This window comes from Bubalus bubalis, chromosome 11, assembly GCF_019923935.1.
Source record: "Bubalus bubalis isolate 160015118507 breed Murrah chromosome 11, NDDB_SH_1, whole genome shotgun sequence".
NCBI lineage: Eukaryota > Metazoa > Chordata > Mammalia > Artiodactyla > Bovidae > Bubalus > Bubalus bubalis.
In genome coordinates, this window is record NC_059167.1 from 57,457,774 (window position 1) to 57,473,155 (window position 15,382).

The following is a 15,382-nucleotide window of genomic DNA, read 5'->3' on the forward strand; positions in this document are numbered from 1 at the left end:
TCCAACGTGGCCCCCAACCGGGAGCATCAGCTTCACCAGCGACCTTGTGGAAAACTCACGGGGATCAGACTGCCTGCCAGGCCTACACATTCAGAAAACCCGTCAGGGCCCTATAACCTGAGTCTGGAACTTAGCTCAGTATTCATATAGGGAGCCGGCCAACGCTTAAAGTATACAAGAAACAAACTTCTCCTTTGACAGTAATAACTGCTCTGGAGTGTACATCATGTCAGGTGTTCCTCTTTACAGGAAAATAGTCTCTGGACGTGGTTTTATCTCCCCAAAGACATAAATGTCTCCAGATCCAGGATCTTGTTTTTCTTCTTTTGAATCTTTATACTCATGTATGAATGAAATCAGAGAAGGCAATGGCACCCCACTCCAGTACTCTTGCCTGGAAAATCCCATGGACGGAGGAGCCTGGTAGGCTGTAGTCCACAGGGTCGTGAAGAGTCGTACACGACTGCGTGACTTCACTTTCACTTTTTTACTTTCATGCATTGGGGAAGGAAATGGCAACCCACTCCAGTGTTCTTGCCTGGAGAATCCCAGGGACGGGGGAGCCTGGTGGGCTGCCGTCTATGGGGTTGCACAGAGTCGGACACGACTGAAGCGACTTAGCAGCAGCAGCATGAATGAAATGCCATGGAGTAAGGATCTGCGGCTTCCCAGGTGGCACCAGTGGTAAAGAACCTGCCTGTCACTGCAGGAGACACAAGAGATGCTGGTTTGATCCCTGGGTGAGGAAGATCCTTGGAGGACGGCATGGCAACCCACTCCAGTATTTTCGCCTAGAGAATCCCACGGGCAGAGAGCCTGGCGGGCTACAGTCCATAGGGTCACACAGAGTCAGACTCGACTAAAGCGACTTAGCATGCAAAAGGAGCTGCAGATTTCCTACAAGATATTTCACATCAGGTGCATCAAATCTCCTATAACTGGAAATGAAAATCCATTGATTTGAGACTTCTCAGGAACACCTGAAAATTGAACAAATGAATAAGGTAGATGACCGTCTGCAGAGAGAGGGTAACAGACAGCGAGAGCTAGGTGTCTGCCTCCGCAGGTGGGAAGAGGATTCCTGTTGTCCCTACGCAAGCTCTCCTGTAACCCTTCAGCAACGCTGCTCCCTTCCTGCCTCTTTCCCAGGCCTTCCCTCCTGTTCCCAGGCTTTACCCAACAACCTACTCCCCACCACAACTGCCCCCCCACCTTTCATTCATATATATAGTCTTTCAAGCAACAAATATTTCTTCTGGGTGTCCACTACCTGCTTGGACCATGGTGGTAAACTGCTGGCAAGAGACCATGTCCCTGAGCCGATGGTACTGAATCTGGATGCCGAGCTGGGGACACCAGGGAGAAACACAATTTAAAAAAAATAGTAGGGCTTGGCTGGTAGCTCAGATGTAGCATCCACCAGCAATGCAGGAAACCCCAGTTCGATTCCTGGGTCGGGAAGATCTGAAGAAAGGACAGGCTGCCCACTCCAGTATTCTTGGGCTTTCCTGGTGGATCAGATGGTAAAGAATCTGCCTGCAATGTGAGAGACCTGGGTTTGATCCCTGGGTTGCGAAGATCCCCTGGAGGAGGGCATGGCAACACACTCCAGTATTCTTGATGAGAATCCCCATGGACAGAGGAGCCTGGTGGGCTACAGTCCATGGGATTGCAAAGAGTTGGACATGGCTGAGCGAATAAGCACAGCACAGCAGTAATACTGGATTAAGTGCAGAGACAGGGTGCTATAATAGGGTGGTAAGGAAGGAAGGCATCTTTGAAGAGGTGAGTTTTGGGCTAAGGATTGGAAGCTCTAGGCAAAGCCCACCAGGTGTTACACGGAGATGAAACAGTGACTATAAATGACCTGAGGCAGAAGGAGCTTGTTAGGTTTGACAACTGGAAGAAGGTCACTGAGTCTGGAGCCCCATGCCAGAGAGGGGAGGAGAGAAAATGAGATACGGAGGCTGAGCCAGGTCATTTAGAGCTCTGGAGAACGGGGTTGGGGGGAAAGGGGAGTTTTTGTTTTAAGCATAACGCAAAGCCTTTGGACAGTGTTAAGCAGAAACCTTGATAGTCAGTGCTGCTAGGTATAGAGTGGACTTTGTATGAAGGAGAGCAGTGAGAAAGAAAGGCGAGGTCCATTAGAAGATGTAGATGTGGCAGCAATCTGGGTGGTAGGAATAGAGGGCAGACCTTCCTTAGGATGGGTGACCAAGAAGTTTAGAGGTCTGAGCATCCCCAGAGAGGACTAGAAGTTCAGGGTCCCTGACTGGAGGGGCCCTAGAGAGCAAGGGAGGAAATGAAATCCCAGCACTTCTCCTCATGTTGGGTCATTTCCCTTCCAGGAAGTTTCAGCTTCCTGATTCTGGCACCCTTGTGAGATGGAATTTGGGAGGAAATGGTGTAGGACATGGTATTGATGGGACTTGCTTGTTCCCATATGGGGTCCTCCTCTCAGCCTCTCTGGGGGCTGAGCTGGGAATGGGAGTAGGGGGTTTCTGCTCCAGCTCTGCAGCACCTCTGCACTAAGGAAGGAGGGAGTGACCCCATGGTCCCCCAACCCCAACTGCAAAGACAGGTACTCTGCTTGCTGCACCTTCCCACCATGAAGCCTTCTGCTAGGTATGAGTTCTCGGAGGCAGGGGCCTCCCCCTTCCTCCACTGCCCCCAAGATTCTCTGGGGAGAAGTCAGTGGAATGAAGGCTTGTGCTGAATGGGACAGCTCCCTTATGGGGGCGGGGAGGAGCGCTGAGAGCTGGGAGCAGAAGCCCCTACTAGCACAGGTGAGAGAGTTCTGGATTAAACCCTGCTACAGACCCAAAAAGATTCTGCCAGAAGAATGGGCAAGAGCAGTGTAGTGTCACCTGCCACAGCCCTCTTCCCCATCCATCGTCCTGTACACCAACACCACCCGCCTATGTCTCCAGGATGAGCTCACAAACCGCCATTTTCTCGAAATCTACTCTGCTGAAGGCTTAGCAGGGATGTCTCACTCAACATTCCTACACTCTCCTGAGGGAGGCATATTATCCCAGTTTTGCAAACGAGCACAGAGATACTAGTTGGAGAAACCCATGCTGTCTGACTTCTAAAGCAGAGCCTTTGTCCCCTCACTGCCTCTCCCCAGCCTGATGCAGGTTTGGGCTGAAAGATGATTGAAATGGAGGAATGGATTTGAAAACCTAATGAATGGTGGGGCCTGTGAATGCTGGGGGAGAGGGGAAATCAAAGCCAGCGTGCGTCGAGGTGGAAGGAAGGAGATGGAAGTGCAACCTGGTCCTGGGGAAGGGTGTGAGGAATGCAAGGGACGTCCCTGGTTGGTCTGGGCCCAGCCTCCCTGCTTGCCCAGCATCCATAGGCGCTTACAATCCTTAGTAGGCGTTCAAAGAAGAGCAGGTGAAATTGAGCTAGACCGCAATCCTGGCAATCACTGGGCACTCGATGAATGTGGACACGTTGACAAAAGGATGCCTCTCTGCTGAAAGGTCCCCACGCACTGCCGTCCCACTAGGCTCAAAGGGCCGCGCCTGCTTCCCGCCGCCGGGGGTCCAGTCTAATCGGCCCCTTGCAGGACCCGGCGGCGCGCGGGAACGCCCGGGGCGGGGCCTGCAGGCTCGAGGAGGCGGGGCTGGCCCGCAGGGGTCTAGGGTCCGCTTTCCGAGAGTTTGGCTGCGAGCGGTGCGCTGATGCTGGAAGTTCACATCCCGTCGGTGGGGCCCGAGAAAGGCCACATGGTGAGCAGGGACAGTGGATGGGAAGGGGCGCGGGGACCCACCGAATTTCCCCGCGCCGAATGCAATGGGGACCCCGCACTCCGGGCTCCGGCGCCCGAGCGCGGCGGCCCAGGCGGTCGGGGGACACCTTGTCGAGGGTTTCTGGGCCGCTGGGGTTTGCTAGCTCTGCCGACGGCGGTCCCGGCTCCTGAGGGACTGACTGCACCGGGCAGAGTCCCCAAGTGTGTGGGAGCGTGGGAGGGTCCCTGGAGAGCAGCGGCGCTCCCAGGCCGCTTTGTGCTTCTGCTGGCGGAGGGTGGGCTGGGGGCGTCGCCGGGAGGGGGTCCGCCTGCGCCCTCGCGCCGTGTCTGACGCGCACCCGGCTGCCCGCCGGCGTCCACCAGGTGTTCCGAGTGGAGGTGCTGTGCCGCGGGCGCAGACACATTGTGCAGAGGCGCTACAGAGAGTTCCACGCACTCCACAAGCGGGTAAGGCTGCGCCCACCACCGACCCACGGACCCCGGCCCGGCTCCTGCCCAGCCCCCGGAAGTCTCTGCCACCCCCATTACCTCCCCAGGCCCAAGAGAGCTCAGGTCTTGGACACAGACGTCCCCGCGGGCTGCGGAAAGGGCGCAAAGTTGGGCAGGTCCCAGCCTGTGCTCCTCGTGCCCCTGGGCGGCCGGTCTGGCGTCCTGGCTCTTGGGGGCGGAGGGGGGCAGTTGGGGGCGCCTCTCGCACTTGTCCCAACTGCCACTCACCACGCGGGTGTGTCTCAGGATAGAGCCTGAAGTTTGGGGGTGGTGGCGGCGGGGAGAGGGCTCTTGGCTGGGATGAAGCGTGCTTGAGGGCTCCACCTGGATGCTGTGATCGCACTGTGGTAACCTCCTGGCAGATCAAGAAACTGTACAAAGTGCCGGACTTCCCCTCGAAACGCCTGCCCAACTGGAGGACGAGAGGGCTGGAGCAGCGGCGGCAGGGCTTGGAGGCCTATATCCAGGTTTGTGTGGGTCTCACTCTATTGCCCCTCAGTCCACAGGACCAGAGGGAGGACCCAAGCAGAGAAGTGTGGGGACATGGGGTGAGGGGGACCCATATTTATTGGCCGATACTTTAAGCCTCAATTTTCTAAACAGTAAGGGGCTCCTCTTGATGGCTCAGTGGTAAGGAATCTACCTGCAACGCAGGAGATGCAGGTTCGAACTCTGGTTGGGAAGGTTCCCTCGAGAAAGGAATGGCAACTCACCCCAGTATTCTTGCCTGGAGAATGCCATGAGCAGAGGAGCCTAGCAGGCTACAGTCTATAGTGTCACAAAGTTGGACATGACAAAGTGACTTGGCACTCATGCACAATGGGTCTAAACATCCCTCTCTGAATTGGTAGGATTGAGTGAGGGGGCCAGCAGACAGGTGATCCCAGTAAGATGAAGGCTTGTACTCTTCCTCCAGAGTGAGATCTTGTGCTGCCCTCATGATAAGGGTGGAGGCCCTTCCCCTCTCTCCCACACAGTTATGCCTAATTACAGGCCAGGCCCTGGAGGTCTCAGCCACCCGCATTGGGCTTCCCTGGTGGCTCAGAGGTTAAAGCATATGCCTGCAATACGGGAGACCTGGGTTCGATCGGGTTGGGAAGATCCCCTGGAGAAGGAAATGGCAACCCACTCCAGTAGTCTTTCCTGGAGAATCCCATGGACGGAGGAGCCTGGTGGACTACAGTCCATGGGGTCGCAAAGAGTCGGACACGACTGAGCGACTTCATGGTCACTTTCACAGGCTAGGCAGGCTTCATGGGCCAATCTGTGTAGTCACCTGGGGCTAGTGCTCAGAAGGGCTCTCAGTTCAGTTCAGTTCAGTCGCTCAGTTGTGTCCGACTCTTCGCGACCCCATGAATCGCAGCATGCCAGGCCTCCCTGTCCATCACCAACTCCCGGAGTTCACTCAGACTCAGTTCCATCGAGTCAGTGATGCCATCCAGCCATCTCATCCTCTGTCGTCCCCTTCTCCTCCTGCCCCCAATCCCTCCCAGCATCAGTCTTTTCCAATGAGTCAACTCTTCGCATGAGGTCGCCAAAGTACTGGAGTTTCAGCTTCAGCATCATTCCCTCCAAAGAAATCCCAGGGCTGATCTCCTTCAGAATGGACTGGTTGGATCTCCTTGCAGTCCAAGGGACTCTCAAGAGTCTTCTCCAACACCACACTTCAAAAGCATCGATTCTTCGGCGCTCAGCCTTCTTCACAGTCCAACTCTCACATCCATACATGACCACAGGAAAAACCATAGCCTTGACTAGACGGACCTTTGTTGGCAAAGTCATGTCTCTGCTTTTGAATATGCTATCTAGGTTGGTCATAACTTTCCTTCCAAGGAGTAAGCATCTTTTAATTTCATGGCTGCAGTCACCATCTGCAGTGATTTTGGAGCCCCCAAAAATAAAGTCTGACACTGTTTCCACTGTTTCCCCATCTATTTCCCATGAAGTGATGGGACCGGATGCCATAATCTTTGTTTTCTGAATGTTGAGCTTTAAGCCAACTTTTTCACTCTCCACTTTCACTTTCATCAAGAGGCTTTTGAGTTCCTCTTCACTTTCTGCCATAAGGGTGGTGTCATCTGCATGTCTGAGGTTATTGATATTTCTCCTGGCAATCTTGATTCCAGCTTGTGTTTCTTCCAGTCCAGCGTTTCTCATTATATACTCTGCATATAAGTTAAATAAGCAGGGTGATAATATACAGCCTTGACGGACTCCTTTTCCTATTTGGAACCAGTCTGTTGTTCCATGTCCAGTTCTAACTGTTGCTTCCTGACCTGCATACAGATTTCTCAAGAGGCAGGTCAGGTGGTCTGGTATTCCCATCTCTTTCAGAATTTTCCACAGTTTATTGTGATCCATACAGTCAGGCTTTGTCATAGTCAATAAAGCAGAAATAGATGTTTTTCTGGAACTCTCTTGCTTTTTCCATGATCCAGCAGATGTTGGCAATTTGCTCTCTGGTTCCTCTGCCTTTTCTAAAACCAGCTTGAACATCAGGAAGTTCATGGTTCACGTATTGCTGAAGCCTGGCTTGGAGAATTTTGAGCATTACTTTACTAGCATGTGAGATGAGTGCAATTGTGCGGTAGTTTGAGCATTCTTTGGCATTGTCTTTCTTTGGGATTGGAATGAAAACTGACCGTTTCCAGTCCTGTGGCCACTGCTGAGTTTTCCAAATGTGCTGGCATATTGAGTGCAGCACTTTCACAGCATCATCTCTCAGGATTTGGAATAGCTCCACTGGAATTCCATCACCTCCACTAGCTTTGTTCATAGTGATGCTTTCTAAGGCCCACTTGACTTCACATTCCAGGATGTCTGGCTCTAGGTCAGTGGTCACACAATTGTGATTATCTGGGTCGTGTAGATCTTTTTTGTATAGTTCTTCTGTGTATTCTTGCCACCTCTTCTTAATATCTTCTGCTTCTGTTAGGTGCATACCATTTCTGTCCTTTAGAAGGGCTCTAGCTTGGTTTAATGCTCTGCTCTGGCTGTCTTGAACTTCTTTATTGGAAGGGCCCCAGATTTTCATTTTGCACCAGGCTCTGCATATTACACGGCTCAGTCTGATTACAGGTTTCCTCTGTTCTCTTCTCCAGGGCATCCTATACTTGAACCAGGATGTGCCCAAGGAACTACTGGAATTCCTGAGTCTTCGGCACTGGCCCACAGACCCCAAGGCCAGCAACCGGGGGTGAGCATCCATTCCCACAGGGGCTTGACATGGGAGGGGCCCCAGGGCTGGGGGGATGGGGTTCTCTGCAGCCAGCAGGTGAGGAGGCCAAGCCCCTTTCATTCTCATATCTACCAGGCCATAGCCCGGTCCTTCCTCTTTGAGATATGACCTTCTTGGTCATTTTCTTGACCCAGTGGAGGGGCTGTTTTCTGGAGCACCTTCGTTACCCTAGCTGCCTCCGGAACTGAGTTTGTTACAAATAGAAGCAGCAGTCCCCTGGGAGGTGAAAGTCTGGGCTTCCGCATCTCCACCCTTGCCTCAGGCTCCCCCAGGCAGTTCACAGCCACTCTCTTCAGCTCCCTGGGGGAGTGCCTGCCTGACAACAGGCAAGTCCAAGTCTCCATCTGCCCTGGGCTCCTGCTGCCCCCTCGTGGCCATGTGCTAGGGCCTCACACCTCCGGCCTGTCCGTGGTCCAGGTTTTCACCTTGATGCCTCCTGATAACCACTGCCCACTTTTCCCCTGAGGGTCCTTGGTCATATCAGTTCCTAGTCTCCATCCAACCCAAGACTTTTCTCTGCCTCTCCCTCCACTGTTCATGACCCCTTTTCTTCTTAGCTCGCAGCTGTATCACCGACCTGTCGTCAGCTTCCCCATGGATCCTTACGTTTGCATCCCATCCCCAGGTGAGATGGTTCCTCTTGACTTATAATCCACATTTAGGGCCCAGGTAGCAGGGTGGGAGGGAGGGTGAACTTGGTATCTCTCCGCTTTCAGGACCTCCGGGCAGCATCTCCCTATTGCCCTCCTTTGGGGCCACACCTCCCTGCTGCCCCTGTAGTCTTTGTATTCTCCAGGGAGCAGACGTGGTGAAATGAGCTCGGCTCCCCTGCTCTCAATTCCTCACAGCCTGGCTTTACCACAGATGTGAACAGAAAGTGAACTGGAAATGCCAAGGCCTCATTTGGGGTGGCCAGCTGCTACCTGCTGCCTTGGCATGGGCTCCTCCTGCTCCCGGGAGTGGGGGGCGGGGTGGTGGCAGTGATAGGGGAGGTGCCTATGGGCAGGAACTCAGGGAGCTGCAGGCCACCCCACCCCTTCTCTTGCCTGGTGGCCCCTACCCCTTCCTCCTGTTTTCCTTCTGTCCTAGAGCCTCTGCCCAGCGTGGTGGTGCAGGGTGTGCTCCAGGGCCTCTATGGCTTCAATGCCAGCATAGCTGAAGCCCAGCCAGAGGCCGCCCGTCACCCTGCTGCACTGCCGCCGACACCCTGACCAGCGCAGCAGCTTTTAGGCCGCCCTCAGTCCTCAAGCTGGACCGCCCTTGGCCTGGACCCAGGACTCGCCAATCCCCACCCCTCTGGGCTCAGAACTCAAGCTGCACTGCTATCTGAGGTAGTGGAATCCTAGAACTTAGGGGCCAGAGCAGGGACAACAGAGAGTAGGGAATCAAGGGAGAATTCCTTTATCATTTGCATAGCCCACCAATCTGCCTGCAGTGCAGGACACTCAGGTTCGGGAAGATCCCCTAGAAAAGGGAATGGCAACCCATTCTAGTATTGCCTAGAGAACCCCATGGACAGAGGAGCCGAGTGGCCTACAGTCCATGGGGTCGCAGAGTCAGACACGACTGAGTGACCAGCACTTTCATGAAAAGGTGCAGCTGCATGCCCGCCCCTCCTCCTAGTGTAGGAGGAGGGGAGGGCATGCAAAGGTTGAGGCTCAGTAGCTGGCGAGGTTTAGAAGCGAGTGGCAGAAGCTCTGGCTTGAGGTTTTGTGCACAGCACCTGGGGAAAGGGTGCAGGCGGCCAAGGAGGGGACTGGCACCACTGCCAGAGGAGCCCAGCCCAGCTGGCGCTAGACTTGGAAGGAGGTGCTGAAGGGCCCAGAACCCAGCGCATACACAGCTTACTAAAAAAAAAAAAAAAACCATTTTTTTTATTGGTCAGTGTTGGTAGGAGTTTGTTACAAAACTGGGCCCATGGAATGGGAGGGGAGGGGCCCGCCCTGTAAGATGCCAGCGCTGGGGCCAGCGCGCACGGAGCCCTGTGGCGGGCTATCTTCACCCCTGGGAGGGCGACAGGGCCACACAGTTGCTCAAAGGGAAGAGATCCCTGGGGCCCTATTCCTTGGCAATGGCAAAGGGCTTCTCCACCTCGATCTTGCCACAGTCTGCGATCGTCACGTCCTTCAGAGGCTTGTCCCGACCGTCAGTCTTGGTGCTCTCTACCTTCCGTACTACATCCTGGGGAGGAAGGCAGTGTCAGGCCTGCCCCGCCAAGGGCACAGGTCCCAGCGTGCAGCTGGGAGGGCTGAGACCCACACATGAGGAACAGCGTACAAACCACGAGGCACCAAAATCCCAGGGGCATCGTGACCTGGTGCCCACCTGGGTCAGAGAGAACCCAGCTTTGACAAGAGGAGGATGCAGAAGTTTTGATCCTCTGAAGTACCACCCAGGCTGGGCTAGGGGTATGTTGGGGAGGGAGTGGGGGGAGGGGGAATGGGTACCAAGTTGCTTGTCCAGGACAGCGGGTCCAGCTGGCCCTGTACAACTAACGGTGGGGCCATGACATGGCTGAGTGACAGGGTGAAGGGGCTTTATCTGTGAAGCCTCAAAGGGGCCTCCTGGTCAGCCTCTGCCTGGGGCCTGGAGAAATTTAGAATTTGGGGGCAAGACTTCCCTGGTAGTCCAGTGGTTAAGAATGCACTTGCCCAGCGCAGAGGGCACAGGTTCAATCCCTCACTGAGAAACTAAGATCCTGCATGCCACGGCCGAAACAAGAAAAAGAACTTGGAGGCATAGAGGTAGGCTGTTGATTCACAATTCACCCCAGATTTGCACAAATAAAAACTGGTCTGAATCTGTATGTTCCCTTCTGGGAAAGGGATAAAATATATGGATCCCCTGCCCTGGTCTTTGTCAGATCTCGGTGGGGTAGGGGGGAGGGGAGGTTGCTCAGGGATAGCCTCAGCCCCCCAAACTCACCATGCCCTCTAGAACTTTGCCGAACACTACGTGCTTGCCATCTAGCCAGGCAGTCTTGACTGTCGTGATGAAGAACTGGGAGCCGTTGGTGTCTTTGCCTGCGTTGGCCATGCTCACCCAGCCGGGCCCATAGTGTTTAAGCTTGAAGTTCTCATCGGGGAAGCGTTCACCGTAAATGCTCTTACCTGAAAAGAAAGAGGAGGTCAGGGAGCTAGGGTTGGGGTGGTGGGCAACAAAGCAGATCTCTGGGGTGAGGACTCTAGAGGCCGAAGCTGTCCCCCGTGCCAGGCCAGGCTCCAGTGGAGGACGAGGACACGCGCACCAGCTTCCCACCCTCTGGCCCTGGAGCCAAACCATGGTGACAGCCAAAGTGGGGCATGAGGCCAGGCTGAGTGGACAGTACACATGATGTGAGAAGACAGCTTGATGGCTTTCAAGTAAGGCACAGATTAGAAACGGCCTTGGATGAGGCCTCAGAGGCCTGCCGTGGAGACTTTAGTGGAGAAGAGGTGCTGGGCAGGATGCAGGGGGCAGGGGAGGGTAAGAACCCTCCAGAAAAGGAGGACTGCTACAGCTGACCAGCTTTTCTTCCTAAGAGCACAGAAGATGCTGAGGAAGCGCCAAGCAGGAAGAGAGATGAGTGGGGAGGGGCTGCCATGTGCGTTCTGGAAAGTCAAGAGCCTGATGGACAACTGAACCCCAAAATAAAAGGTGGCTCTGAGTGCGTGTACTATGTCTGTGTGCGGAGGGTCTGGGGCCTGGGAGCGAGACAGGAGCCAAGAGCACATCTCTACCCACCCCGACCTTCCAGAGACCCTAACTTCAACTCCCAACGCTAGGTCCAGGGGAAAACACTGCATGCTCCTCTGTCCCCTGAGAGTTGCGCTGCGCACTAGAGGCCCCAAGAAACCCAGCAGCAAAGGAGTGATTTTCACTTTGTTTTACCCAACACCTTTCAAACTTATTTGCATACGAAACCTTTTTCTCCTCCTTCATGACTCAACCAGAGAGCCTCTTGAGGATAGTTCTGGAGGGGAGTAGTGGGACCAAAAATAAGCTATTTTTATGTGTATTGTGAAATGTAAAAAGAAAATTGTCAACTCCTTAAGAATAAAGGTTCCCATGTGAGAATCCTTTGTAAAACTCAGCCAACTGCAGGATTTTGACTACTGCTGCTATCCAGAAAACCCATAAACCTACTTAGCTCCCCTCACTTTCCCAAGATACAAGGAGTCCCAAACTTCAATGGATAGCAAAGGCTGTAAACTCAATATACTTGGTCGTCTTTCTCTCCAGACATCGGTTATTCTCGACATGTTCCCCTCTGCACGGTATCGGTGCCGCCCCCACCCCCCGTCCTTTCTTCTGGTGCCCGCTCCCCCCGCTGCAATCACAGCTGAGGCTCAGAGTGGGAACGGGATGCCAGAGGACTGGTGCAAGCATCCGACACATTAAAAAAAAACCCACCCCATGAGGCAGGACCTAAGAGCCCCCTCCTCCTCAAAGATAATGAAGACAAGATACACAAGATACCCTCACTGGGAAGCAGCACTGCTGGAGTTCAAACCAAGGCGGTCTGGTTCTCGAATCTCTGCTCTTAACCTGTAGGAATCCTCTCTGGGATCAGGCGCACACTGGTCGACGCAGGGGCGATTGTACCAACCCCCTGCCAGTCTGCTTCTCCTGCATCCATGTCCCGAATCCACCACATTATCCCTCAAAACTCCCCTGCCATCAGGCCTTGCTCCCATTCAAGTCTTCAGCAGATCTTCACTCTATGGAGGACAAAGCCCTGGGTCCTGGGCCTGGCCTGCCACTCTGGGCTCCTGGTGGGAGCTCCACTTCCACCCTCCTGACCCACCTTCGACCAAGCCCCTGCCGCAGAGCTGAACGCATGCCTTAACCCTGCCTTTTCCTTGCCCATTCAAATTCTCCCCAGTCAGGACCCAGCTCAAATCCTCATGTTTGCAAGCCTATTTCTTGATCACCGTGGCCCAAAGTGGGCTGCCCTGGTAGCTCAGACAGTAAAGAATCTGCCTGCAATGTGGGAGACAATTCCTGAGTCAGGAAGATCCCCTGGAGAAGGGAATGGTTACCCACTCCAGTGCTCGTGCCTGAAGAATTCCATGGTCAGAGGAGCCTGGCGGGCTACAGTCCATGGGGCTGCAGAGAGTCAGACACAACTGAGTGGCTATCACTTTCCCTTGGCCCAAAGTGAGTCCTTTGCTTGTAAGTGCTTCGAGGATGGCTGGCTTTTCTTACCACTCGCGGGGCGCTGCACACTCAAAATCTCACCTCACCACCCCCAGCACCCACAAGTCCTGACACCTAACTCTACAGACGAGGAAACTGAGGTTCAGAGGCCTCGCTTGCCTGCGGTCACAAAGTGAGAAGGTGGCCGACGCTCAGCAGCACGTCACTCCATGAATACAGCGCTTTGTATCGTGTCTGCTTGTCCTTCTCGTCCAGCCAACTACGACTTACATCCTGTGTCACTTTGCTAGTGATTTCTCCTAGTTCTTCCCACCTAAATGATACACAACTTGAGGACAGAGCATGGGCCCTACAAGCTGTGGCACAGCCTGTTGGTGACTCTGCAGGTCCTGGAAGTGAAAGTGAGCGGCCGCCCCACTGATTTTGTTTGCATTTTGAATCCTCAGCACCCACCACAGAGCCGGCCCAGCCAATCCTGATCGGCTGGGTGACTGCCGCTGCGGTCTGAGAGAACGACAGGCTGTACACCCAAGTGTGGTGACACCTGCCGGTTAGTCCAGGGAGTCTGTCTGTCCTGCTGTACAAAGGGTGCAGGCGTCAGACTGGCAGCTCTCATCAAGTGCTCTCTGGTGGGAGACTGCCACGGAAAGCAATTTCTCTCAGTCCTGTGGGGCCTCCAAGGTCGGCACACGAGCTGTGCACACCTGGCCTACAATCACCTCAGGTGTGTTTTGCTTCGCTTCCCTCCCCCCAGCAGGTACAGTGGGGAAGGTCAGAGGCTAGATCAGCATGTCGGCTAGCTGCGCAAAATGCTCCTACGTCTGCCTGAAACCCATTCCTCCCTCTCCTCTGTACTGGTTCCCTGACCCTCCCGCCCTGGGGGCTGCCCTGAGACACCCCTATGCCCAGAGGACTTGAGGTTACCTCCAGTGCCGTCTCCCCGGGTGAAATCTCCACCCTGGATCATGAAGTCCTTGATCACACGATGGAATTTGCTGTCTTTGTAGCCAAATCCTTTCTAGAAAAAGGGATAGGAAGGTGAGAACGTGGCATGAGGCATGAGGCAGACACTAGACAGGCCCTGCAGAAGAGAAAGCCCTGCCGCAGATCCATCCTTCAACGTGCTACTGGGTGACTAGTGACCAAAGTCCAGGCCAGGAAAGGCGAAGATCCCACATTCCTGGGCCTTTATACAATTCCCCTTCACATAATGCCTCTAGCTTTCCAAATCACAGGAAGAAATGCAAAGAAACTGACAGAAAAAAAGAAAAATTACCTGCTGATGCAACGGGAAGCTGGAATGCAAACTTTCTTAAATGAGGAATTCAGTTCCTTAAAACCTGGAAAGCTCTGGGCCTCGCACTCTGGTGCAGAGGCCACAAGCTAGTTTCCCTAGATGTTTCCTTTAGTTAGATGAAAAATTTTCTCCAAACAAAAAAAAAAGAAAAATTCTCATTCTGGATTTAGTTTTTAAAACTCTCACAAGACACGATACTCCTGGATCCCAGGGCCAGAGGGTACAGCCTGTATTCTGTGCGGGCCACTGCTGTGGGTGGGCCACGTTCTGCAGGCCACTTTGCCGTCAGCCCTACTTGCCAAACTTCGCTGCCTTTGAGTTTGGCTACCCTGCCTCCAGCCACTTACCTCTCCTGTAGCCAAGGCCACAAAATTATCCACTGTTTTTGGAACAGTCTTTCCAAAGAGACCGATGACCACCCGGCCTATATCTTCATCTCCAATTCGCAGGTCAAAGTACACCTGAGGAAAAAGGCCATTTAAAACTTAGCATCTTAAAAGGGATCTTCCTAGGGAATGAAGGGCCAAGAAACTACCCAGAGATGGTAGAACAAACAGAACTATACTTTAATAGCAGTGTTTCTGCATCTGATTTAGGTGGCGACAAAAACCCCACGAAAATCTAATGAATGCTCCATATGTTAGTTTACACTCTCTTTTCACTACTGGGTAACAACCTTTGCTCTAAATAAGTAATGGGCCCAGATTCTAAAAATTAACATGAAAAAACCATAAAGAGGGGAGCCCAAGCACACCACTCCGGTTTAAACTACACTGCTGTGCTTTGGAACTGGAAGTGACTAAAATCTGGCCTAAGAAGAGAAAGGACTAACAATCTGGCAGACGCGATCTTTCACCATTTCCCTGGCACCAGGAATATTTGCAAAATCTGCAAGCCCGGCCCCAGCTGGGCATGGTGGGTCAGGGCCGGGCGATCGGGGAGGGTCCGGGTCATTCTCCGTCTGAATGCGTGAGGATCGCCCAGGTACCAAGAGGCCCCAGCAGGGAGACTAGGGAGGGACAGAGCCAAAGCCGAGGACACCCAGGCCCAAGCTCCGGACACATGTAACCAGCTGGGCCAAGGCCTGAACACTGGAGGCGAGGGCGGGCCTCGCCAGGCAGGTCTGGAGAGGGGAGGCCAGACCTTGACAGTGACTTTGGGCCCCTTCTTCTTCTCATCGGCCGCAGATGGTCCAGGCAACAGCAGGAAGAAGACGGAACCCACAACCAGGGCGGCGACGAATAGGACCTTCATGTTCCGCTCCGAAAGGCGCAGCATCCACCGGGAGAAGCTAGCGCGGCCCGGGAGCCGAGGCCGGAAGAGGGTGGGGATGCGGTGACGTGTGACCCAGCGCCTCCACCGAGGGCATCCGGGGGGGCCCGGGGCTCCTACAGGACTCCGAGAGGGAGGCGGGCCCCATTTCCCCCCTCTAGTTGGGCGCCGGATAGTAGGTCTCGACGGG

The 15,382-nt window shown here is 54.1% G+C and overlaps 2 protein-coding genes across 2 annotated transcripts; one reads left to right on the forward strand and one right to left on the reverse strand.

The window, feature by feature from the left end:
- The first annotated feature begins 3,539 nt into the window (after positions 1-3,539).
- On the forward strand, positions 3,540-9,501 carry SNX22 (sorting nexin 22). Its single transcript, XM_006044935.3, has 6 exons — positions 3,540-3,737; positions 4,121-4,204; positions 4,609-4,713; positions 7,348-7,442; positions 8,042-8,109; positions 8,574-9,501. The coding sequence occupies exons 1-6, from the start codon at positions 3,690-3,692 to the stop codon at positions 8,693-8,695; spliced, it is 522 nt and encodes a 173-aa protein (XP_006044997.2). The 5' UTR covers positions 3,540-3,689; the 3' UTR covers positions 8,696-9,501.
- Positions 9,339-15,280, reverse strand: PPIB (peptidylprolyl isomerase B). The gene is made up of 5 exons (XM_006044937.3): positions 15,064-15,280; positions 14,268-14,381; positions 13,548-13,641; positions 10,410-10,594; positions 9,339-9,665 (listed from the first exon to the last, which is right to left on the reverse strand). Exons 1-5 carry the CDS (start codon positions 15,196-15,198, stop codon positions 9,543-9,545), a joined length of 651 nt encoding a protein of 216 aa, XP_006044999.1. The 5' UTR covers positions 15,199-15,280; the 3' UTR covers positions 9,339-9,542.
- Between the last annotated feature and the right edge of the window lie 102 nt (positions 15,281-15,382).